General features: G+C 46.2%; 1 protein-coding gene across 3 annotated transcripts in view; it reads left to right on the top strand.

Annotated features, from left to right (window-relative positions):
• The window catches only part of CABIN1 (calcineurin binding protein 1), a 141,873-nt gene that overhangs the window by 24,352 nt on the left and 91,524 nt on the right, over positions 1–25,997 (top strand). For all 3 annotated transcript variants that reach the window (XM_015586813.2, XM_025044510.1, XM_006908678.3), the window contains exons 10-21: positions 999–1,167; positions 3,379–3,515; positions 4,089–4,306; positions 5,590–5,668; positions 6,273–6,460; positions 7,331–7,483; positions 8,334–8,528; positions 12,339–12,581; positions 13,955–14,111; positions 18,638–18,753; positions 24,740–24,901; positions 25,649–25,855. In XM_015586813.2, coding sequence (XP_015442299.1) covers positions 999–1,167; positions 3,379–3,515; positions 4,089–4,306; positions 5,590–5,668; positions 6,273–6,460; positions 7,331–7,483; positions 8,334–8,528; positions 12,339–12,581; positions 13,955–14,111; positions 18,638–18,753; positions 24,740–24,901; positions 25,649–25,855 — 2,024 coding nt within the window. The remainder of the gene's footprint in view (positions 1–998; positions 1,168–3,378; positions 3,516–4,088; positions 4,307–5,589; positions 5,669–6,272; positions 6,461–7,330; positions 7,484–8,333; positions 8,529–12,338; positions 12,582–13,954; positions 14,112–18,637; positions 18,754–24,739; positions 24,902–25,648; positions 25,856–25,997) is intronic.

Raw genomic sequence — 25,997 nt, forward strand, 5'->3', positions numbered from 1 at the left:
GGTCTCCCCAGAGGGATGGGTCCTGCGGCTTCCTCCTAGCCTGAGGTTTAAGCAACAGCTTCTGGCCCCACAGGGGAGCCTCTTGGCCTCCTTCTGGGGCTGCCACTCCTTAGGGTCCACTTCAGTAAAGAAGCCCCCACAAGAAGGGGGTCGATGCTCAGGAATGCAGCTTCTCGAAACCACTCAGCACCCGCTGATAAGTCCTAGTGTAAAGGTTGCTCTTTCCGCTTGTGATGTGTGAGCTGGCAGGTCCTTCTGCTGGTTCTACTCAGTTGCTAGCCACATGCCACAGCACCCAGCACTGTTATGCGCTATCAGTCTTTGTTCTTTGGCCTTAAAAAACAGTCAGCAAGGTTACCACCATATGTAGTAATATATTTTTGAGTGGTTTTATTGATTTTTATTATTATTGGAGTTGTACAAAATTTTAGGCAAAAGTTCTCAAGCCTTTTCTTGATTTTCTGTCACTGAAGAATATCTGGAAGTTAAAAAGTTTCTAAGTGAACATGCATACAATTGTTTCTAACTTTTTAAATTAATCATACATGGCACTCCTGCTTTCTGTATAATTCACATGATTCCCTTGTCCATATCATGTCACTGGGTGCTTACAGGGTCCTGGATGATGGGTAGAGTCAGTGTTGCTGCTACTTGCTCTATCCCATCCCAGGTTCATCTACAAGGCCCCAGAAGCTCTTGCAGCCAGCCAGTATGGGGGGAGGGTGTTGGGGGAACATTCGACTGAGGCCTTAGTGTTCTGTAGCCATGGAAAATAGTCTGGCTTGTGGGCTCTGTGAATTCAAGAAAGGTGTGAGTATTAAGCAGTTTGAAATTACCTTTACTCAGGACTCTGTTGTTAAAGAAGAGATGGGAGATTTAAATGTCAAAGAAGATAAAGATTAAACGTGCTAACAGTTGTGAAAGAGGGACTGACGTTCTTTGTGCTGCATTTTCATGCCCCTACCCCTGCATGATTTCAATCTGTACTCTTCATGAAGGCGATGTTGCTGGGGGAGATAAATCCAAGAAAGGTGTAAAGCGGAAGAAGATTTCGGAAGAGAGTGGGGAGACAGCGAAGCGGCGGTCTGCCCGTGTCCGAAACACCAAGTGCAAAAAGGAAGAGAAAGTAGACTTCCAGGAGCTTCTGATGAAGTTCTTGCCATCCAGGTACAGTGCACACTTTTTCTGTTATGCGCACACACATACCTCCAGCGTGTGCTACCAGTAATGTTTCTCATTCTGTTGCCACCCTCTCCTTTGAGCACCTCCTTTGTTTGCACATCTGTGCAAATAGCCGAGGCAGAGATCTCACTGAGTTGAGATCTTGGTTTTTTCTTGTCTCTCCTGCCTCTGAACTTTCTGAGGGCAGGACTCATGACTTGTGCATCTTTTGGAGGACCAGGCACTTCCTGGGCCCTCAGGAGAGGAATAGATTCTGAAGCTGGAAGCGACATGCTCATGTCCCTGTGCACTCACAGCTGCTTTGAGGAGAACTGAGGCTGCTGTTCCTTGGAAGCAGACAGCAAGAAACCCCATGGAAGGGACACCCCTTCTGCTTTTAGGGAGAGTGCCTGTCTGGTTTCTCCAGGCTCAGCAGGATTCCCTCACATTATGAGAAGGTGGGGACAGGCTGTTAAATCCTCCCTTGGTTTCACTGGCTCTTAGTATTCCTCAAAGAAACCTTGCAGGAGAAGAAGGGCCAGGTTGCCTGGATCTGGGGGTTCTAGACTGCAATGTTCCTTCCGTAGATTTTCAGCAACACCTCTGCTTTTCATCCTTGCCTTCTCACCTCCTTCAAAGGCTCTAGGGCCCTCCATTCCTGAGCCTTCCCAGGGTTTATGGTGCCAGCGGATGGGCTTTGTGATGCTTCTCTCCTCCTACCCTTAGCTGAGTAGAGAAAGCGATTCAGTTTCTGCTGGTCTGTCATCTTTCTGCCTTCTGGCACAGTTTGTTTCTGCTGGGGCTTCCTACCCCAACTCCTGTGTCTTTGTGAGTTTATACCTTTTTATTCCTTCATGGTCACTGGAGTGGAGTTTGGGAGGTAACCATGTGTGTTCAATGTGTGTCTTTACCCAGGAGTCCCCAGCTGGGGTTTCGGCCCATGATAGTTTAATTCAGTGGTGGCAACGTCCAAGTGGAGGAAGAGGAAGCAGAAGCTCTAGGTTGACAGTAAATCCATCTTACAGCAAAACTCCACATTTTCCTAATTCTCTCTTTCTGTGGTGAAAGTGAAATGCTCAGAAATTGAGGTTCTCAGGAAGCAGAGGATGCAGTATTCACTGATCAGTTACTCTTAAGGCTCAGTACTGGGGACAGGTTTCCCTTTGGGAAAGCCATAGGATGGTACAGTGGTTGATGACACGAATTCTGTGTGACCCATTTCTCCATCTGCCCCTCAGCCCTGCTGTCTTACCCCAGGTCTTGTTCCCAGCCCCCTTTATCTGGAATGGATTCTACCTTTTTTTTTTTTTAAGTTTTGGTTCCTGTGTAGTTTTCATATCTGTTTCTTCGAATAGTCAGACAAGAGCCATGTGACTATTTGCCTGCAGTGGTCCCCCTGGGGGTCTGCGCAATAAATAAATGAAGACGCTGAAAAGTTCCGGGAGAGTCTGTGCTGCAGGGCTTGGTTGAGGGAAACTACAAGCACTCTAATGGTCCTTGGGAGGAGTTGGAAAGAACGGCGCCTGCTGGGAGAGGCCTCCTCAATTCCAAAGCTCTATGAAGAGTCACGGGGAGACCAAGCTCAGAAGGGCCTGCTGTGCCCTCTCTTACTTCACACACCCATCCACTTTCTCCTTGCTCACTGGGCTCCCTGCAGGTCTTAGGACATACCTGGTGCTCTTCTGGCCTGTGCCTCTGTACCTGTCCTTGTCCTGCATCTTTGCATGGCCAGCTTTTTACCTCTCTCAGTGTCAGTGTGAATGTCACCCTCTCTGAGAGATGTTCCTGACTCTGCTCTATAAAGGAGGCCCCTTGTGGTTGGTTCTTATTTGGGTTCTTTGTTTTTGTGTATCTACTTATTGCTTGTATCTCCCATCAGGAGGTAAGCCTACTATGGGCAGGGTCTGCCACACTTATGGCAGAATTTGGATGCCTAGCACAGTGTCTGGCATATGCTAGTGTTCAGTATTCTTCTGTTGATGGAACCAATAAAATGAGGGTACAGACCAGACGCCAGCTCACAAAAGTCTGGAGAGAAGTAGAGCTTCTCGGAGGCCTGGATTCTGGACCTTGCTGCACACATATTCTAGTTTTGTTTTGGTTTTTTTTTCCTCCCTGGCTCAGATTTTTTTTCTCCAGTAGGAAGAATTCGAGTGCGTGCGTCCAGTAGGAAGAATGTGTGGTGTGGCTTTTGTGATTTTGGTGTGTTCCATACAGGCTAAGAAAGCTGGACCCCGAGGAGGAAGATGACTCCTTTAATAACTATGAAGTCCAGTCAGAAACTAAACTGGAAAGCTTCCCAAACATTGGGCCTCATAGACTGTCATTCGACTCGGCCACGTTCATGGAATCTGGTAGGAATTGAGCAATGTGATCATTCAATGTGGGGAATTGTTCCTCTTGTTATCCTATAACCAGAATAGGTTTATTCTGGGAGAATGGTTCTGGGCTGCCAGGATTTGTCTTGCACCTGAGTTTCGTGGTCAGCTGAGAGGTCTGTGGAAACATCCAGGCTTGTCCATGGCTGTGCTCCCTGAGGGATGTGTGCTTCAGGCCAAACCCAGGGGCGTGGCTTCACAAGTCAAGGGTATCTGACACAAATGTTGAGTGTAATGTGCTAGACAACGTGCTTTGTATTTTTTGTGAATGGCCTCGCCCAGTGCACAGGGCAGCACTTGGAGATCAGCCCTTTCATATGCAACTTAGACTCAGAGATTGGGAGAGGCTTGCTCACGGTGGTGAGGGCTGGAACCCTGCAGCCTGACCTCAGCACCACCATGCGGTGGGAGGATGGGAGGGCACAGGCTTTCTTCTGCCCCCACCCTGCCCCTGCTGTCACTCTCCTCTCTCCTCTTCCAAAGAAAATGGGAGACCCTGGCACAGAAGGTCCTTTATTCAAGTCAGGTTCTTTCTCCCTGCCCGGGCAGAGAAGCAGGATGTGCATGCGTTCCTGCTGGAGAACTTGACCAATGGAGGCATCCTAGAGCTGATGATGCGCTACCTGAAGAGCATGGGCCATAAGTTTCTGCTGAGGTGGCCACCAGGCCTGGCGGAGGTTGTGCTCAGCATCTACCACAGCTGGAGGAGGCACAGCACCAGCCTGCCCAACCCGCTGCTGAGGGACTGCAGCAACAGGCACATCAAGGTCGGGCCAGTAGAAGGCCTCTCCAGGGCCAGCGTCAGACTGGGACCAGGGGATGGGCACAGGGACCTTCTGTGGGTGTGGGGCTGCTGCTGCAGGGCCCCTGGGGGGGTTTGTAGCAGGAAATCGTGGGATCTGATTTTATGCCTAGAGAGATCCCTAGTGGCTGAGTGGAAGATTTTGGGAGTGAGAGTGGGTGCAGGGTCATCTGGAGACTGTTGCCCAGTGAACAGTGGTGTGAGGGTTCTGGAGGCAGAGCTGACAGGATGAACTGCACGTGGTGATGAGAGGGCGAGATGGGGAGGATTTCCAGGGCTGGCTCAAGCCTGGGTCTGGTGATGGGGTGGGTAGTTTACTGACGTGGAGGAGAGCTGCAGACAGATTGGTGAAAGTGAAGTTTTGGCTATGTTTGAGCTTCCAGGGACTGTTACTGATTTTTAAACGGGTGAGAAAACAGAAGTTCAGAGACTAATAAGGTTGCTTACGGGGAGTGGTGGGCGCCTCCAGGAGTGTGGGGCTGAGCAATGGCCATAGCACTCTGCACCCCAGGCTCTTCCACTCAGTGCCTCTCAGGGGTCAAGAGTTCCCAGGGTGCTCTGGCCCCCTTCTCCCAGTAGAGGAGGAGGGTCTGAATGCTGAGGAGGGAGCACTAGGAGCTTTCAGGGCCCATCTGGGTGGTACTTCTGGCTGGGGGCACAGAAGATGAAAGAGCAGGTGATTAGGGCTGTGTAGCTCAGTGTTCCCTGGCCGTGCAGCCTCTGCTGGGACACCTCAGGGACTGCCTCCTGGCAGTTTCTGCCTACCGAGCCTGCTCCCTGGGGGCAGTGTGGAGTAGCAAGAGGAGCCGAGGTTTCAGTTCCCAGACAAACCCTGGTCATTTCTCAGCTCTGCCTGCACTTGGCCGGTGCCTTCTTATTGCTGAGCCTCAGCTTCCTTGTGTTCCCTGGGTGCAATGCACCAATCCCAGGTATTTTTAAGGGTTGAGTGTTGTAGTGTAAATGCAGCGTTTTGCCTGGCACTCAACAGATGACAGGGCTGCCTCTGCCCTGGGGCAGTCCCTTAGGACTGAAGACAGGTCACTGGGCTCCTCCCAAGTGTTGTTCTGGTGTACATCAATATGCTTCTTTATGTTTTGACAAATAGCTACTGATTATCATTTATGGAATTGAAAGTAGGTAGAAGAATGATATTTTTATCAAAATAAATTTTAGATTAGTTTTGTTTCACCCCCCATCCTTTGACGACTGTTTATGACCCTGTCCTGACCTTCTGCTGCTGTCTCGTAGGACATGATGCTGATGTCTCTCTCTTGCATGGAGCTCCAGCTGGACCAGTGGCTGCTGACCAAGGGCAGAAGCTCTGCGGGTAGGAGGCATTCTGTGTCCTATGGCAGGGGTAACTTTCTGAACCCTCAGCAGGCAGGAGGAAGGGGGCATGGGGAGGCTGAGCTGTGCAGTTCAGACTTGAATCTGCAGTGAGCATGTTGCCTGGGTTGGCTTGTCAGGCAGGAAAAATCCAGGGTCTCACAGAAGTCCCTCGGCCACTCAAGTAGTTAGTAGCAGTTGAGCCCCCAGAAGGAGTCACCTACCTGCTTTTCTGTTACTCAGAATTGAAAGAAGTGGGATCTCAGTTTCCCAAGTTATCAAATCAACACTTTATGTGTCCCAGTAATTTTTCCAGACAATGTGGATCATTCTGACTTTTAAGTCAACAACCAGTGAATAACAATTACGTTCAAAGTTAAGTATGTAAAGTAAGGGTCCTCCAGCTCTTAGGGTCTCTATATCCATCTGACTTGCCTGACTTCTCTGACATCTGCCACTTGGGGACTGTGAGGTTCCGAGGGGCTCAGGGTATTCATGGACACTGAGACAGGTGTGGGGAGGGCTGAGGGTGACCTCTGGGAAGCACAAGGGCATCTGGACCCTGCAAAACGAAGTTGACTCATTTTGGCCTGACTGGTTTTCAGTGTCTCCTCGGAACTGCCCTGCTGGTGTGGTAAATGGCAGGTTTGGGCCTGATTTCCCAGGAACCCACTTCCTGGGTGACCTCCTGCAGCTGTCATTTGCCTCGTCTCAGCGGGACCTGTTTGAGGATGGCTGGCTGGAGTTTGTGGTCCGCGTGTATTGGTTGAAGGCTCGGTTCCTGGCACTGCAGGTTGGTTCTGTGGTCGGCTGCTTGGGGAGCATGCCCAGGTACCCAACAAGGAGGGAAGAGAGCTGGATGCATTGTTGAGGATATGCACGTGCATGTGTGGCACCTGCCCAGGCACTGGGCTCAGCTTCAGGAAGTGGGACATGGTGAGGAATTTTCAGCATCTCAGAAATCCCAGCATAGTCACCAGTCTGTAAAGTGCAACAAGCACAACAGAGCTCTGGAAGGGGTTTCCTGTGGAAGTTACGCACCTCTACTTAAGACTACCTTGGAGTCTCGACCTTTTGCTTATATTTTTTTGAGAGAGCCTGAATGAGTGCATGAATAGATGCAGAGCTTTATAGAAGGGAGTTAACTACACAGCTTTCTCGTGTGAATTCTCAGCTTCCCTTCGGATCCTGGTCTGGAAGGCCAGGGAGGATTGGATTGGCTGTTACGCAGCACCTCGTAGATGGTGGTAGCCAGTGCACTGTGGCAGAATGAGTTAGTGCACCATAGTCAGTTCTGGAATTAGGATAGGCCTCGGTTCTAATTCTGGCTCTGCCATTTATTAGCTCATGATTTTTGAACAAGGTACTCGGGCTTGCTCGAGTGTCCTCACTTTTCTCACCTATAACATGAGGCTAGTAATATCTCTCCTTAGAGTTGTGTGAATTCATTCATTTGTTCATCCATCTGTCCGTCCATCCATCCATGCAACCCTTCAACAAATACTTATTGAGCTCTCACTGTGCTAGGCCCCTTTTTAGGGGATAAAACCGCCTTCATGGTGCCTGCAGTCTAGTGGGATTGGGAAGGTAAGGCACCTGGCATGACAGAATGAGTTCCCTTCCTTCTGCCCCTGTCTCTTGACTGCTTTTCCTCTCTGACCAGGGAGACATGGAGCAGGCCCTGGAGAACTATGACATCTGCACAGAAATGCTCCAGAGCTCCACTGCCATCCAGGCAGAGGCAGGGGCTGAGCAAAGAGACATTGTCATCCGGCTGCCCAACCTCCACAACGACTCGGTCGTTTCCCTGGAGGAGGTGAGTGGGAGTTTTCTTAGTGGTGTTTTTTTGGTCAAAGATTTATTCTGGGTTGGCACAGTTAAACCAGGCCCCACCTGCCCTGAGGACAAGGAAAGTGGCCCACACACGAAGTAGGGCTCACATGGTACCCTTGATGATTAACTCCTCCAGGTGGTGGGGGGTAAGGGGCAGGTGTGGAGGCATTTGCTGGCATGATTTAGAGTGATTATTGCTCAGCTGTCGGGCTGCGTGTGGCAGCAATCCCAGCAGAATTAGATACAAACTCCAGCAGACGCTGACCAGTGCTGGGTTGGCAGTGCATGGTGCCTATGCCAGGCTCTGTTGGTTATAATCCTGTTCTCACCATGCAGCCTCAGACCCCATGCAGTTCTATGTCTACATTAGCTGAAATAGGCCTTCAGACTCTTGTAGAGTTGTTTCAGGGCAAGGCCAAATGCAATGCCCCATCCTGGGGGCCACGGCAGGCCTCCTGTGAGGAGAGGGTTCCATGGGTCAATGGCATGTGCCAGCTTCTGGCCCGGGGCTTGCCAAGTCTCTTCAGTCTGACACTCTATGGTTCCATGAGTCTGGTTTGCTGAACTGTGAACACGAGGCTGTCCTATTTTGGCTGACATTTTTCTGGAACCTCTCCCTTTCTGGATAGTTTCTGGTCTTGGGGATGTTTGTTTTTTAAAGAATTGAATACCTTGACCTTAGTAGAAAAACTCTTTTATACAATACTCACTTAATGTAAATGCTGATAATATTAGAGGGAATCTAATTTTGGTTCTGATAAATGCAAACCCTGGCCAGCTTTGGGGAGCGTGGGAGAGGTTTGTCATTAGACAGTGATTTGGGTTTCTTCCAGATCGATAAGAACCTGAAGTCGCTGGAGCGGTGCCAATCCCTGGAGGAGATTCAGAGGTTGTATGAGGCTGGCGAATACGAGTCCGTTGTGCATCTGCTCCGCCCCACGTTGTGCACCAGTGGGTTTGACCAGGCCAAACACCTGGAGTTTATGACATCCATTCCTGAGAGACCAGCCCAGCTGCTGCTGCTGCAGGTGTGTGCTGCCGAATCCCTTTTGCCCTCTCGTACCTTCTCTGCTTGGTGTGGGTTTATTCCCTGGAGTCTTTGAAGTGGCCCTTGAGGACCTAGAAGAGAAAAGTGGGTGTAAAAGCTGCTAACTTGGTACCCAGGAATATGCCAGTCAGAAGATACGGGAGAAAACTGGAACTCAGAAGTGCAGGTTCTAGGGTTGTATGTGGCTCAAGGTGAGCCCACACTTGACTCTGAACTTCTGCATGGCAGAGGAGGAGGAAGAATAGTCAGGATGTTAACCATCCATCCACCTGTTTGTTCCTCTGCCTGTCTTTTTAAATTACTTTTGAAATTAACTATTGAGTAGAATAAAAATGGATAAAATATCTGTACAGTGTAAAGAATCAAGATAAAATAAATACGCATATACCATCACGTGGTTGAAGGAAAAGAACACCAATGTGGTGTTTGAGGGCCATGTGCCCTCTTGGCTCCCTCCGTGCCTCTGTTCTTCAGTAAACCCTTACTGAGCGCTCGCCAGGCACCAGGATCTGCTGGGCGCTGGGCATCTACTCGGTCTCTGTGCCTCAGTCCTTCAACTCTAGGATGGGGATGATTATTATCCTTACCTCAGGGACCTGTTTTGGGGATTATATGCGTTAGTGTATATTGGCACCATGCCTGGCTTATAGCAAATGCCATATGGGTGTTGGCTATCATCACTGCCATCCTCAGGAAGTGTGGCATCGGACTCAGAGCCAGACATGGAAGATGATAAACATGATGTGCTTAATGGTGTTGGGTGGTCTAGTGTCCCATCCCTTATGGTTCACATACTAATCACATTATATTTATTATCTGATTGAGTCCTTCCCCTTCAATTTGGAGTAAGAGCCCAGTTTTCTCCCAATTTTTTTGCTCAGATTACATGAAACATTGTAGTTATTTATTTTCTTGAACTGGGAAATAGTTAAGAGGTGCAACTGTGGGAACAAATGGTGGTATCTCTGCCCTGGTGAAAGGGGAAGAAAGAGTTGTTTCTGGGAAGGAAAGGAGGAAGGCAGAGAGGAAAGGCTGTGTGTGGGAGAGGCAGCTAGGTGTACCCAGGGAGCACATTAGGTGGGGAGGAGGAGAGAGGCCAGCCCTCTCTGCCTCTGTAAGATGGCCCTGATGGCTCCTGTCTCCTAGAACTCATGTGCAGTAGTTGCTCTGTTGATGGGGGAACTGCTGTTTGGACAGGCACTGAGCAGCACTATTGGCTGAGGCGAGGCCTGGGCCAAATGCCATGGAAGCGCCTGCTTTTTGTAAATAAGTGATTCCTGGTTTTTTTCAATTTCCTATAGGAGCGGGATGTTTTCTTATTTATTTGGAGTGCTTTTTACGTATTAAAGATATTGATCTTTTTCTCATTAAATGTTGCAAATATTTTTCTCAGTTTGTTATTTTGGTTTTAAATTGCAACTTGTATAATTTTTGACATATAGAAGTTTTTAATTTTTGTGTTGTCAAATCTTTTGATGTTTTCAAATGTTTGTGATTTTGTTTATTATGCTTGGACAGCCTTTCCAAAAATATTCACCCACTCATTCCACACACATGAATTGAGTTCTTACTTCCTGCTCTGGACTGGACAGAGCACCCTTCTGACATAACCTATGTTCTAGAAGGGAGGCAGACAAGAAACATGGCAACAAATAAACAAAAAGCCTGTTTGCCTTTGTTTTCTTCTACTGGTATGAATGTTCTATGTTTTGCATTTCAGTTGCTTCATCGAGCTGTTATAGGGTGAGTGGGGGGCTCTGCCTTGGAATTCCCTCTTCCAGAGAATGGTATCTGTCTCTCCCTATTTAGGCAAGCCACCTTTTATGTTCTTCAAAATAATTGTATAATTTTATTATGGTTGAGCTGATTCTTAGTCCTTAACATTTTGGATTGCTGTTTTGAGCAGGATCTTTCTATCGGTCATTATGTTTTCTAACTACATTTCTGATTTATTGGAACCCTATTGATTTTTGCATGTTTATTTTGAATCTAGCCACTTCACTGAATTCCCATTATTTCTGATAGTTTGTTTGGTTTGTTTTGTTTTGGGTAGATGATCATGTTGCTCACAGTCAATAGTAATATTGTTTCCTCATTTGTTGGCAGTTATTCTGCTTTTTAGATCTTTCTGGCCTTGAGCATTGGCAATTACGTCATGGTAGAGTGCTGCTGGCAGTTCCTTGTCTCTGACTTTCATGGCAACTCTGGCTGCGATTTAAGGCCATTAGTCGTCGTCGTCGTCGTCGTCGTCTTCTTCTTCATCTTCTTCTTCTTCTTCTTCTCCTCCTTCTTTCTTTCTTCTTCTTCTCCCTTCTCCCTTCTCCCTTCTCCTTCTTTCTTCTTCTTCTTCTTCTTCTTTCTTCTTTCTTCTTCTTCCTTTTCTAGTTTTAGGTATACAGTACCTTATACCTGTCAGAATGGGTATCATCAATAAATCAAAAAACAAGTGTTGGCAAGGATGAGAGAAAAGGGAACCCTCATGCACTGTTGGTGGGATTGCAAATTGGTCCAGCCACTATGGAAAACAGTCTGGATGTTTCAGAAAATTAAAAATGGAACTACCTTTTGACCCAGCAAAGGCCATTAGTCTTTATCTAGTTAGAAAATAGTCCCCTGCCCTTTGCATGTTTGGCATTTGATCAGAAGGGGTCAGCTTGGGCCTTGGGGGCTCCATGTCTGCACTCTGTAGGCTCCTTTGTGCCTCAGTAGCTTCCTGCTAGAGTGCTGGTTTTCTCTAAAGAAACAGAGACCATGTGTTCCTGGTAATCAGGGCTTTTAAACTGGTTGTGGCTTTGATCTGTGTTCAGGCGTTGCAGCACGTTCCAAAGGCAGTTTTGGACGTTTCTGTCCCCACACCTGTCTGTGTCACCTTTGAGTGTGGCAGCTGCATGTGTTAAGGCAGGCAGGAGTCACTGCTGGGCCTCAGCTGTGTTGAGGTCAGAGCCCGACAGGGTGCCAGGCAGCAGGTGCTTCCTGTGGGTCTAATAGGCTGCCTGCCAGGTCTGTGAATTCACAGCCAGGCTGAATCTCCCCACACACCAGCACGGTGATAAAAGAGACTGAGACACAAGGAGTTAAATGGGTTTGTTCTAGAGCAAGAGGAGAAGGAGCTTGACAAAAAGCAATGGCTCCCAAAGAGGAGGTTTTAAAATAGCAGTCAGAGCACAGTGTGGTGTACTGAGAGCTCCTCCGTGGGCCAGGACACTGTGCTATGGACATCAGCTCATTTAATGCTCATGGCACCTCCAAGGGGTGGTGAGGCGTCTGGCACCTAGGGAAGAGGGGGACTCATAGAATGGTGGCTTCAGTCCTGCATGGCCAGTGCCCCCACCCTAGCCTTGGCGCAGGCCCTCCTTTGCAGAGACAGTCCCTCCCTGGCAGCTGCCCTCTCCTGCTGAGACCTTCCAGAGCTGTGGCACTGGATGAGTGCCTGACTGGGTGGCTTCAGGCACGGTGAGAACTGGCAGAGGTAGTGGAGTCATTCCACCTGATCTTGGCTGCTTGCTGGCTCTGTGGCCTCATCTAATGTCCCTGCTTTAGAAATGAGGAAACTCGGCACAGAGGTTAAGCACTTTTCTGAAAGCTTTCTGGCCGGTAGCCTGCCATATGTGATTGGACACAGGTGACTGCGTGCCCTTGCAGATGCCTCAAGACTGTGGGGGCCCGTGTTTCCTCTTTCTTTTGGGTTGCCTCTCATGTCTTCCTCCCCGGCTATCTGCCCCTCAGTCCTGAGGACGAGGTATGGTAAATGTTGTCACAGTCCTCTCACAGTGTTCCTCCCTGTGCTCAGGACTCCTTACTCCGCCTGAAGGACCACCAGCAGTGTTTTGAGTGCTCCGACGTGGCTCTGAATGAGGCGGTCCAGCAGATGGGGAATGTGAGTGAAGCTGCAGCCAAGGAGGAGTGGGTGGCCACAGTGACCCAGCTGCTGCTGGGCATCGAGCAGGCACTCTCAGCAGACAGCAGTGGTAGCATCCTGAAGGAATCGTCCTCTGCCACTGGCCTCATCCGGCTCACCAACAACCTTATCCAGGTAACCCCCGGCTCGGTCCTGTCCTGCCCCTCCCCAGCAGGTATGGCCATCTGACGTCCCCCTTCATAGTTTACTGGCTTTTATTGCAAGTCAAATACCCCAAGGGAATGCGTTGGCTTCTCTGGTTGGAGGAGGCAGGTGCCTCAGGTGGCGAGTGGCTGTGCACTGGCTGCAAACCTTCCCAGGGCTGGTCGCGTCTGGGGGTTCAAGACAGTGTAGTACTTAGTACAGAATTCTTCCAGACCACCTGTCCAGAGGGGTGGAAGCAGCCTCAGAGCAGGAGACCCTGGCCTGTGTACAGCAAGCTGGAAGCAGAACTGGGGCTGGAACCCAGGTCTCCTGTCTTCTACTGGGCTCTCTACCACCCGCATTGCCCTGGCATTTGTAGCTGCAGGATGTTCATAGCACCCTGTGTCATCCAGGCAGGCTTTGTGCCAGGGAACCTTCCTTTGAGCCACCCTCGCTGTCTCCTGACAACTCCCACTCAGGCTGTCAGTACGTCCTGCCACATCCTCATCCTTAACATCCCCATCTTCTGCTTCCCCTTCCATCTTCACAGCTCTGCCTTAGCCTAGGCCACCGCCATATCTTGCTTGAACCGTGGCAGCATGCTACTCATAGTCCTCCCTGCCCCCTCGACCCTGCCAGTCCAGCCACCACCCCACCATGGAGGCACTTTTCCAAAATGAGAATATGAGTATGCTCCTTCCTTGCTCCACCCTTCAGGTTCCCTCTAGGGTGCCTGTCACCTAAGGCGTACTGATCCACCGGCCTCCCTCTTCACCCTCATCTTTTGCTTCCTTGGCAGCCTCTGGGGCCTTTGCCTGCATACCTGTCCTCTGCGCCCACTCCTAGCCCTCCCTCGGGATCAGCAATACCACAGCCACTCCCATGGAAACCTTTCAAAGGTTCTCTTCTGTCTGTCCCCACGCATCCTCTGCGACCCCACTCTAGCCCTCAGTTGCTTTCATCACAGCAGCCATACTGATCTGTGGCTCTTGCATGGCTTCTCTGTGGTTCTCTTCCCCCTGGGCTATCAACTCCACCGTGGCCCATTCATCTCTCCCCCTCGTGTCTGGCACAGGGCCTCGTACACAGTAGGAACTGCATGTGGCATGAGGGAGGATGGTCAGAGCTGGCTTCTCTGAAGTCTGGGTATAATTCTGTTGTTGAGCTCTCTGTTCCTCTGTTCAATGACCTGATGGGATGCCGATGGGCCAGTTTTCGCACATCAAAGCAGTGGAGATGGACAGGCAGCATACCCCCTGCCCCCACCCCTGCTCTGCCCTGAGGACTCATCCTGGTTTGGGGGAGAGAGCTGGCCCTCCCTCCTATCCCACCCAGGAGTGCTGTGACACTCCCGTCCCACCCAGATCATCGACTGCAGCATGGCTGTGCAGGAAGAGCCCAAGGAGCCCCACGTCTCCTCAGTGCTGCCCTGGATCATCCTACATCGGATCATCTGGCAGGAAGAAGACACGTTCCACTCCCTGTGCCACCAGCAGCAGCTCCAAAACCCAGAGGATGAAGGTGGTGGGAAGTGGATCTGGGTGGGGGTGGACCTTGACCTGTGTCCTTGCCTTCTGCCCCCGCCCCAGGGCCCAGCAGCCCTATCCAGGTGCTGCGAGTGAGCTTGGCACGTAGTTGACAGAATTTTTTGTGATACTTGGACAGAGGCAGAGGCTCCCTTAGGGAGCTCACTGTGCACTGGGTCTGGAGTCAGTGGGTGTGTGAAGTATTTCACATCTGGTACAGGTGGCAGCGCAGAGGAAAGGACAAGTGTGGTGAGTGCTTACGAAGGGTGCGTCACTGCTTAAGAGGCCTCATACCTGCTAATTCCTTTGAACCCCACAACAGTCCCGTGAGATGGGCAGCCCTTTGCAAGCCCTCACACTTATCCATTGCACCCCAGCCCCTCCTGGGTGTGGGCCAGTGAGGCTGGAGGGCAGAGCGGAGCAAGCCAGCACAGGTTCCAAATCCCAGCCGTCACTTCTTGGCAGTGTAACCTCAGGCAAGTCATGTAATCTCTCAGCCTATATTCCCTATATCCACACTGGGAATAATGATACCTGTCCCAGAGGGTTGTTCCAAGGACAAAATGGAAAAATAAAGCCATCACTTACTGTGGCAAATCAGTGCCGGCACTTGGAGGTGCCGAGTGCAGAATTGTCATTATGAAGAGGCCAGAGAGGGTGAGCCTAGGGTCCTTTATAGACATGGCACTTGAGCCAGGTCAGTGCAGTGGTAGAAAATGTGGTCGATTGAATAAATTATATAAGAAGAACAGCTAAGTGACATCTAAGCAAAGATTGCCTATAATTCTACCAAATGGATTTTTTTCTCTTTGGTTTTCTTGCATTTTCTGTCTAAACTTGGCCATATACATATACTTTTTATGTAGCTGTGATTGTAATACACATTTTTCTGTATATAATCATCTAGCTTAAAATTAAATTTATTGGGGATTTTCTCTTAGTAATTTGAAAAATCAAAAAAATAAAAAAATAAAACAATAGAAAGGAAAGAAAGCCAGCTCTGTTCCAGTGAGCGCAGAGCTGACACGTGGCACGTCTCCTTCCATTCACTCTCTCTGTCTGTTTGCTCCCCAGTTATTTATCAGCTGCTCTCTGCATGTCAGGCCTCTGTGAATAAGATAACTCAGGCCCTGACAGCTTCATGGTGAGAGGAGACAGACAGGAACACCAACAAGTGCACAGTCAGTGTGGCTGGCTGGGAGAAAGGTGCCTCATGCCGCCAGGGTGGGGTGGGGGTTGGGCCGAGGCCTGGTGAGAGAGCAGGGGCAGAGGAGGACACTGAAGAGATGCAGCAGCATAGACAGGGACACAAGAAGGCTGGGCCATGTGGGGTGGACATGGGAAGGGACCAGATTGAGAAAGGCTCTTAGACCCTATTTTATAAAGCTCCATAGCGTCAATGCCGATGAGAAGCGCCTTGCTTTCTGAGCTGTCCCCATTGCTGAGGCCTCAGGATGACTGCAGTATTTCTCCTTCACAGGGCACACTTTAACAAACCCCTCACACATACCTTTTTGCTTCTGCTAAATTGGTTTTTTTTGATCAATTTCTAGGATGAATATCTTTAGAACTCTTGACAAATAGTACCTCTATGTTTCCCAAAAGGGTTTAATGGTGAAAATTAAGGTTTACAACTATAAATGTTTATTATTTTTCTGGATTAAGGGTCTCCTTTCCCCCAGAATTAATTATGCAAACAAAATAGTTTTTTATAAAAACTACCAGTAAGCAAACTGGAAAAGGGTATCAATCAAATACCATAAACTTTGAAAGTATTAGCCAAGGAAAGAAATCAAAGATTCTGGTGGACTGGCAGCAGGTGTGGTTCCTGTCCCTTCCTCTGCCTTCACTGGAAAACTGAGGGAAGATGACAAGTTGACAGAATCCTGGGAAATACTATTAATATCCCCTCATTTATAGAGAATGTACTGGTGGGAAAGTTCCTCCATATCTCCTTGAGCCTGGCAGAGTCAGGAAGGGCTGCGGGGTCCTATTTTCTAGTGACTAACTAGACTGTGTTGAGGGAAGGAGCCCATGGATAAACACACTTCAGGGTGGTGGTAAGGGGCTTGATATTGAACACTGTTACATATCGAGTTCTCTGGACAGACACTGAGATGGTTTATTAGGGATCACTACTTGTCAAAGGAAGGGGGTGGGGGAAGCAGAATGAGGCAGAGAGAGAAGGCCAGCTGTGATGCAGCCTGCAAAGCCTTAGCCCAGAACGAGGAGCTCTGGAGTAGGAGGTGCCCATCCAAGTTGTACCAGGTTGGGTGGAAGTAGCCATGCCTTTATACTCCTGTCTCACTCAACCACTGAATGTGGACTTCTGCAGGAAGTACATGACCTTGGGTGAAAGGAGTCTCTGCAGTTGCAGTAGACCCTGAAGGAACTGACAGCTGAGGGCTGTCTGCTGACTACACTCCGCTTACCAGGCAGGAAGTCCTTATAGGGGATCTCAGAGGAGAAAACAAAACCTAGGTCTCCCAACAATGACTGCACGCAGCCCTAGCCAGGTGATCTCCCTTCTACCTCTGCAGACACAGGCTACGAAAAAGTGGATTGAGAGCAACATCTGCTTTACAATTAATTATAGCTTTAAAGAAAGGTCTTACGTTATGTGGGAGAGTGCCCCAGAAAATTTTTCATGATATATTAGAGCACTTACATGATCTGGAGGAACTGCCTTAGCTGACCATGAGCAGGACAGAAAGAAATGATGTGGCAAGTATTCTAACATATAGTCCACACCCTGCCCCATGTAGGGGGCAAGAAGGAAAGAAAGAACATACCATGCAAAAACCAGATGTACTCTGTTTGGAAGGAAAATTACACAAGGGAGTAGAGGCAGAGGCCCTGTAAATGAGTTGCACGAGAAAACGAGTTATTTAAAAATTAGAGCTGATAAAATGCAAAAAAAAAAAATTACAGAACTAAGGGCAGACACTGTAAACCGAATCTCACCATTATAAACTAATAAACCAAAACAGCAAGGAGCAGAGTAAATATGACTGAAACTTAAATGAGTGGATGCGGTTAGGAGCTAAGAGTACTAGGGAGAAGATACGGAAAACAAAGATGGCTCAGTGTGAGGATAAACGGTGCCCTTGATGGAAAGACTCCAACAAGGAAACAGGAGAAGCAACGAACCCGATTTCAATACAGGAAAATTTTTCTCTGAATTGTAATAAAAACCAAATCTTCAGATCCAAGGTATACAGTATATATCAAGAAAATTGATATACAACAATCTATATCAAGATAAATCCTGGTTAAGGATCTACTTTAAGAATAAAGATTTTTAGATTTCTAAACAGAAAAAGTAGTTTATCTTTATGGGATAAATGAATGAGACTCATTTCAGGTTTCTCCAAAACAGCATTCAATGCAGTTAGGGCGATGTCTATATGTCTGCACAGTTTGCAGGGAAAGAAAGTGTGACCTAAGACATCTAGCCAAGTTGTTTGTAATTGTAGTGGTAACAGACATTTATAAACAGGGATTCCAGCTCCTACGAGTGCTTCTTAAAAACACTTGGGGGATGAAGTCAGTAAATCAACATGAGTCAGAATGAAATTCCTCGGGAATGAAAAAGCCATGGGAAAGAACTTTCAATGAACACCAAATCCATTTAAATTTGGAACTGAGAGAAAGCAACTGGGCTAATTATGGTTGTAGAACAGAATGTAAATGTTATAAACCTTGAGGCACTTCAAATAATATGCACAACAAAATTGGGAGATGGGGGAAAGAAGGAAGTGTTATAAACTAACACTCATCTTGTTTAATAGTCATTTGATGCTGTTGGAATGGAAGCTAAAAGACTCATAAAAAATTGAATGGCTTGAACTTCTTAATGATTTTTGACTTTTTTTTAACCAGTGCTTTTCATACCTTTTTGAGTTTTTCTGTTGGATTAGCCAACAGTAAAAAAGAATGAAACAAATTTCATGAAATAGTCCTTATTCTACTGGGTATAATCCCTCCAGTATTTTCTATTCTAATGTATTCTATCTTAATACTTTTAAAAAATGTTAGTTACAAGCCCAATAATGGATTATGGCCCAGCTTTCAAAAACGGCGAAGGATCTTTAAAGAAACTAGTAATAGTTCCAGTGGTGGATATTTAACTGAAATTTAGTAGTTCTTTTTTTTCTGTAATATTCAAGTAAACCTAAATATAAGAATTTTTTATTTTATAGGTGGTGTATGTAGTATGGGTTCCATTGTTATAAATTATCTCTTTCAAAACATCTCATATGTGCACAGGAAGATGCTTTCAATGTTGTTTACCAAATGTCAGCATTGGTAGATGGAACATTCTTTCTTTATTTTTTCCTGCATGACTTGAATTGCTTAGTAAAGCTAGTCAAGTCATTACTAATTTTAAAAAGACAAAAAGGAAAGGAAGGAAAATCTGTGGCTCTCTTGGAAAAGACAGCAAAACCCACAAAGGAGAGACTGAGCCCTGCAGCTACCTCACGTGTCCCTGCACTGACTGTCGGTCTGCTCTTTCCCCAGTGATGGCCGAGACACCCATGCTCCCATCCTCCCTCATGCTGCTCAACACAGCCCATGAGTACTTGGGCAGGAGGTCCTGGTGCTGCAATTCAGATGGGGCTCTGCTGCGATTCTATGTAAGTGCTGCTGGGACTTGTTTGGCCTTCCCCCGCAGTGGGGCCTGCTGTGCTGCTTTGCCTTACTGCATAGATGTGACTGCTCAGAGTTGCCAGAGCCAAAGTCTGAACTTGGTGTCCTGTGCACTTGAGGCTCAGGGGGCTCTGGACCTGGCCCTGAACTGCAGGTGGTTTTAAATCCACTAGTCATTACTAAGTCTGTTATGTCGGGCTTAGGGCCAGGCCTTTGATAGTAATTTTAGAAGTAAATACTGCAGTCACCACCCTCTATTGAGTCCTGTTTGCCAAGCACCACTCATCATGCCAGGTAATACTTGCTCAGTCAATAGCTATTGCATTCATTCATTCAGTAAATATTTAGTGAGCACAAATAGACTTCCTGTCATCTGCCAGCTGTGATTGACCAGACTTACTGGGGATAAGATCCCCACCTCAGAACCTCACTGTTGAGTGCAAGGCCAAGCAGCACTCAGACAAATTACGGAGCACAGGAGGGGCTCCCAACCCGATCGGTAATGTCTGTTAATAAAAGTTTTAGTGGAACATAATCACACCCTTCAATTACATATTAATATTAACTATGGCTGCTTTTGCAATAAATACAGTGGCAGGGTTGGGTAGCTCTGATAGAATCCATGTGGCCCACGAAGCCTAAAATATTTACTATCCGGCCCTTTAAGAAAAGGTTTGCCGACCTCTGCTCTTAGCCCTTTAGTGAGCATGCCCTCTCTACAGCAGCAGCCTCCTTTCCAGTCTTCCTGAACCTCCTCTATCCTGTGCTTTCCCCATGGCTCTCATCACCTTCTAGCATGCATTGATTTATTATGTTTATTGTTTGTAAACACAATATTGAAATATAACTTCTCTATTAAATGTAACATCCATGAAGGTAGAATTTTTGTTAGTATTTTTCACTGTTGGATCTAAGTCCCTCGAACAGCATCTAGCCCATAGTAGGTGCTTAATAAATTTGAGTTGACTGAATGAGATTAAGAATATGTATAGCAGTTACGTATGAATAGAGCTTGACAGTTTGCAAAGCACTTGTGCTGTGGACCTGGAGACTTGGCCAGGAGACCCGTCTCGTTGGCTCAGGACTCTAGAGCTGGTTGGTGTCAGATCCAGTTGCAGCTGTAGATGCCTGAGTGTCTGCCCCACCCCGGTAGCTCTGAGAGCCTCTGGGGTGCTCACCCAGGGTCAGCTCCATGCTCCAGGACCATTTTTGGAAGAATCATACCAGACTGAAACTATAATCCTGCCCAGGAACCGCTGACTTCCTTCTGCCTTTTCTCTCCCAATTAGAGAGCATGGAGACACTGATTACTTCCACAGAGTTGACAAGGCAGTCACCCTGTGTTGATAGGGGCAAGTTGAGAATGAGTTAGCACCTTTGCAAACTGGCATCCAGAGGCAGTGGCGCTGAGAGGGAAAGGCAGGTTGAAGGGGTGAGGATGGGATGGTCTTCCTCCCGGTTTTTCTTAGTCTGTATCTTTTTTGGTGGAGCATGAGTTCTAGTTGCTGGGATCTGCCAACTGAATTTGGGAGAGTAGAAGTTATATGAATAATGCTGTGTTTCATTTTATAGCTCCTAATTTTCTTGCCCAAGGTCCAGCCTTTAGATTCCTCTGACTCCTGCAGCAACTTCACCTTGGTAGATGCAACCCCTGCTTGTTAACTGTGCCCTTACTCTGCTTAGCGCCTGACCACCCTGTGCCTTCTGCCTGTCACACTCTCCCCCAGGGCCTGCAAGTCTGGCTTGTTGTTTCTCTCCTTCTCTGCAAGTGTCAGCCATCCTTCTCAAAGAGGTCTTCCCAGGCCTCAGCACTTTCTGTCCCATTGACTGCTGGGTAGCTCTGCTATTTGTTTCTATGTCACGTGCCCCTCTTCCAGCAAATGGCATCCTGGAGACCAGGGACCTTTTCTGTCTTGCTGTCTGAGGCATCCCTAGGGCCCTGAGCAGTGCTGGCACAGATTACTGCCCAGCTGATGTTTCCTGAGTGAATGGACAAACAAAGACATACATTCACTGATCCAGAAAGGCTTGCTGAGCACCCATCATTCTGGGTACTGTGGGGCTCGGGAAGGGAGTACTTTATTGCCGCCTCCTCTTGTGGCCCGGAGACATTTTGTGTAGATTGTTTTCTTGGTTAGAATGGAAATGTTCTCAGAGGGAGAAATCTTCCGGATCTCTTCTTGAGTTAGTATTTCTTTTTATGTTTCGTTTGGGTTAATGAGTGCTCATCCACACACTGCTCAAATGGCCCTCTCCCATGGGGCCTTTAATGACTTCTGGGCAGTCCCTCCTACACTGTGTCCTGTGTACCACCACACAGATTGTATACACATTAACCATCTGCTGTATTTGCTGCAAACTTGTCTTTGAATAGAAATAAAGTTACAGAAAGGTTAACATGCTCTTTATTACCTTTTCTCCCTCTCTTGAAATTAGCGTGTGTATTGTTGGCCATGTTTGGTTTTTTTTTAAATCTAACTTGCATACTGTGTTTCAGTAAGCAATTTATAGTTGCATGGGTTTTTTAATTTTGCATACAAAATATCATAGTACGTAACTTCTTGCAACTTGCTTTTATTCATTTCAATTTCAATGAAATATATTCACATTGATACAAGAAATTCTGGTTCATTCATTTTACTTTCTTTATAGGATCCTAGTGTGTAAGTATACCAAAATTTAAAATTTTCTATTATGGAAAATTCCAAACATGTATTAAGGTAGAAATAATAATATAGTGAGCCCATATACTGATCAATAATTATTAACTCATAACGCATAGCCACTCCTCCACCTAACCCTTTCCCAGCCCATCCCACAATATTTTGAAGCAAATCTTAGCCATTATGTCACTATGTTTGTTACCATAACTTTTTAAATCTATTCTTCTAATGATAGCATTAAGATTTATTCATTTGTGTGTGGGTATGTTATGAGCAATATTGTGGTTAATATCCACCAACAAATTGTTTTATGTGTACATGTGAGAGTTCCTCTAGTATGGATTCCAGTAAAAGGAATTACCAGGTCACAGGTTTGCACATGTTCAGCTTTAAAGACTATATAATTGTTCTCTAAAATAGGTGAACTAATTTTGTGCTTTTGATGGCAGTATGGGAATTCCCACACATCCCTGTCAGACCAATCTATAGACTTAAATGTTGATGCCTATTTGAGAGGGTGAAATGGCATTTCATTATTCTTAAGTGTTCTTTTTAATAATTTGTGATTATTACTGAGGTTGAGAATCTTTGTATGCTTATGAGTCCCCTGGATTTCCTCGTTGGTAATTTGCCTGTTCTTATAATTCGTCCATTTTTGTTTTGGGTGGTTTTCTTTTTTCCTGTTGATTTGTAGAGTTCTTTATGTACTCTGAATTCCAGTCTTTTGTCTGAAATGTTTCACCAGTTTTCTATTTACATTGTGTATGTGTGTGTGTGTGTGTGTGTGTGTGTGTTTAGTTCTATTTCTATGCAGTTTTATGTGTCTTGTCTTTTAACTTTGTGTATGGCATTTGCTTTAGAGAATTAAAAAATTTTAATGTCAAACATATTAGTCCTTTCCTTTATGGTTTGTGACTTTGTTGAAGTTTGTTTAAAAAACTCTTTCCTCCTGTGAGATTATAAAGATATTCTCTATGTTAATCTAAAAGTTCACTCTCATGTTTCACATCTGGTCTTTATTCCATCTGGATTTCATTTCTGTTTATGAGATAAGGTAGAAATTTCTTTTACATTTTGTATGAATGGCTAGTTTGTATTATTTATTGAAGAGTCTGTTCTCTCTGCACCAACTCGTAAGGTCCCCTCTGTCTTCTGTCCATACACGGGCTCGGTTCTTTCTATTGGTTTAGGTGCCAATACCATGTTGTCTTTGGGAGATCTTGATACCTGCGAGGATTAATCTACTTATGTACCTTTAATCACATATCTTGGCTATTCTTGGCCCTTTCCTCTTCCAAAACATTGTAAGATGGGTCAGAAAGGTTTTGTGAATCACTCTCTCTCCACTGGAATTTGATTGGAATGGCATTGACCTCAGATTAAGTTGGGGGAGTGTTGTCATTTTTATATGATTGAGTCTTTCCAGTTATGAACATAGTATATCTCTCCATTTATTTAGGTCTTATATTTTTATGTCCCTTAATACAGTTTTATGATTTTCTCCTTAAAACTCTTAATTTTGTTAGATTTATACCTAGGGTATTACTTTTTTAAAATTAGCGCTGTAAGGAAATATTGAATCAAATTTTCCACTTTGTTTTTACAGGCACCTAGGAACAGTAATTTTTTTTAACAATAAGTGTCTCTTCTGCACAGCTCTTTTCCTTATTGCTTATTGCTTTTATTCATTCTGGTGGGTTGTAGATTTCTTGAATTTTTTATGTAGACAGTCGTATTGTCCGTAAATAACTACTTTTTCTTTCCTTTTCGATCTTTATAGTTCCTTTTTTCTTGTGTTACTCTCTTGGTGAAGGGTTGGCAAAACTTTTGCTGTAAAGGGATAAATAGTAAGTCTATTAGGCTTTGCAGGCCACAGGGTTCCTGTCACAACTACCCAGTGCTCCTACATAGCACGAGAGCAGCCATAGACTGTATGTAAAGACAATATGTAAGAACTTGTGGATGTCGAAATTTGAATTTCATATTTCAGGTGTTAGAAAATAGTCTTCTTTTGATTTTTTCCTCAATCATTTAAAAATGTAAATGCTACTCTTGGCTCCTGGGCAAGAAACAGGCAATGGCAGGATTTGTCCCATGACTAGTTTGTCACTCCGTATCTAAAGTGCTCACCCTTGTACTCTCTCTCATTTTAAACTATTGTCTCTGTTTCTTTAGTGATTATAGACCCATTATATTTTCTCTTCTTAAGTCAATTATATTTTTGGAATAGTGTCCATGTAAGCATAAAGTTGTTTATGGTGTTTGCTTATGATTTAAAATGTCTCTGTGGTACGTCTAGTTATGCCCCTCTTTTCATTGCTAAAATCATGTATTTGTGTTTTTGCCCTCCTTTTTAAAACAATAATTTTTTCTGAGGTTTATCAAAATTAGTTTTTCAAACTACCAGTTTTTGGTTTATTGAACTATTTTTTCTTTGCTTTCTAGTTCATTAATTGCCACTTTAATATTTATTATTTCTTTTTATATATTTTTGGATTTACTTTGTGTTTTTTGAATTAACTTATTGAAGTGAATGCTTATTTCTTCTAATATTTGCATTGAAGATTATAATCCACCCCCCCAAGTACATTTTTAGCTATATGCCATTATTTCGATATTGGGTATTTGCTACATTTATGTAATTGACTTCCGATTTTATTGAATTACATTCAGAGGACGTGGTCTGTATTATATCTTGTCTTTGGTATTTGTTGAGACTTGCCTTTTGACTAGTTTTGAAAAGAACATGTGTTTGCTAACAGTTGTGCATAACAATAGCCATTAGGTCTGTTATCTGTAGATATCACTTGTTCACTGTGTCTGTGCTGTTCACGTCCTCTGTAATCCTCACTGGTGTATTGCTTAAGAGATTCCCTTAGCCCTAATGGGATTTATCATCTTACATTATAACTATTTGTTTAATTAACTGCCCCACCATTGGAATCTGAGGGACTGTGTCACACTGTGCCTAGCATAGGAAGGTGCTCAGAAAATATTTGGGGAGCAAATGGCTAAATACATGAGTAAGAAGTTCCTAGAAGACATATAATAGCTCCTTCTAGCAGCTGGTGGAAGCTGACCTGGTGTGCTGGAGGGAAGGCAGCTTAGCAAGCCCCTCAGTAAGCCATTGCAAAGCTGGGCCCAGAATGGCTTCCATGAGGATGACAGGCCCTTTCCAGAAAATAGGCCCAACAGACATGGTCTCCTAAGGTTAATGGAGTTGATAGAGTAGTGGTCACCCTAAGGCCTTGCCGTGCCAGGAGGCTGCAGGCCCTCTCCTCAGGCCTCTCTTCCTGCCCACCTACGGTAGGTACGAGTTCTCCAGAAGGAGCTTGCTGCATCCACCTCTGAAGACACACACCCCTATAAGGAGGAGCTGGAGACGGCCTTGGAGCAGTGCTTCTACTGCCTGTACAGCTTCCCCAGCAAGAAGAGCAAGGCCAGGTACCTGGAGGAGCACTCGGCCCAGCAGGTAAGGCACTGCACCAGGTCCACTGCACCTACCCCTACTGGGAAGAGTGGGGCTTGGGGAAGCAGGGGCTCTGAGCCCTCCTGAAGGACGTCATTTGCCGACATGCAGCTCTGCAGTCCCAGACTGGAGTTGCATCGGGAGGATGAGAGGATGGTCTGACATAGTCTGATCCTTGCACAAAATAGCTTCATAAGTTTTGTAGTCCTCATTCAGGAATGCAGCATGGCAATCTTCAGTAGGTTTTAACAATTTGGATGTGAATAATTCCTTAGAGGTTTTTTCAGTTTTTGTTGTTTTGGTTTTCAGAGCACTATTGAGAGTATTAGCTTATGGCTCATCAATACTATCAGTTATTCTCTGACCTTATGAATGTCATCCCGTGAATGTAAGGTCCTTTGTACAGAGTGCAGGCCCACCATGGCCCAGAGCAAGCATTTGATCAGTGTTTGTCAATCAAGTGACCGATGGGGCAGCTGAGGCGAGGAGACAGGGTCAGCGGCCTGTCCACAGTCCCCATCCTTTGGTTCAGCCATGTGGACTCACAAAGCATAGCCCTCAGTTTCCAGCAGTTTTCTTTATGCTGGTTCACTCTTCTGCTCTTCAGACACTTGGGTTTGGGGATTACAGTGAGCACGCTGACTTTTGATAAACCCTCTAATATATTGTAACCTCATCTACCTCGACACTGTGTTTCTCTTTGTGCTTTGCCGTGACCGCACTGTTACCTGCCTTCTGTCTTTTTTCAAGGTGGACCTTATATGGGAAGATGCCCTGTTTATGTTTGAGTATTTTAAGCCCAAGACCCTTCCTGAATTTGACAGCTACAAGACCAGCACTGTATCTGCTGACTTGGCCAACCTCCTGAAGAGAATTGCCACCATCGTGCCCCGAACAGAGAAGCCTGCCCTGAGCCTGGACAAAGTCTCCGCCTACATTGAGGGGACCTCGGCTGAGGTAGGAGCAGTGTCCTATCACCTTGTCCTCCAGCACTGCTGCATATGTACCTTGGCTCTGCACCAAAAGTCAGGACCAGGAGAAGCGAGGGTCTGTCCTGTGCTCATGTGAATGGCCCTAGCTTCGCAGCATTATTGGTCAC

This window comes from Pteropus alecto, unplaced genomic scaffold (genome assembly GCF_000325575.1).
Source record: "Pteropus alecto unplaced genomic scaffold, ASM32557v1 scaffold113, whole genome shotgun sequence".
Lineage (NCBI taxonomy): Eukaryota > Metazoa > Chordata > Mammalia > Chiroptera > Pteropodidae > Pteropus > Pteropus alecto.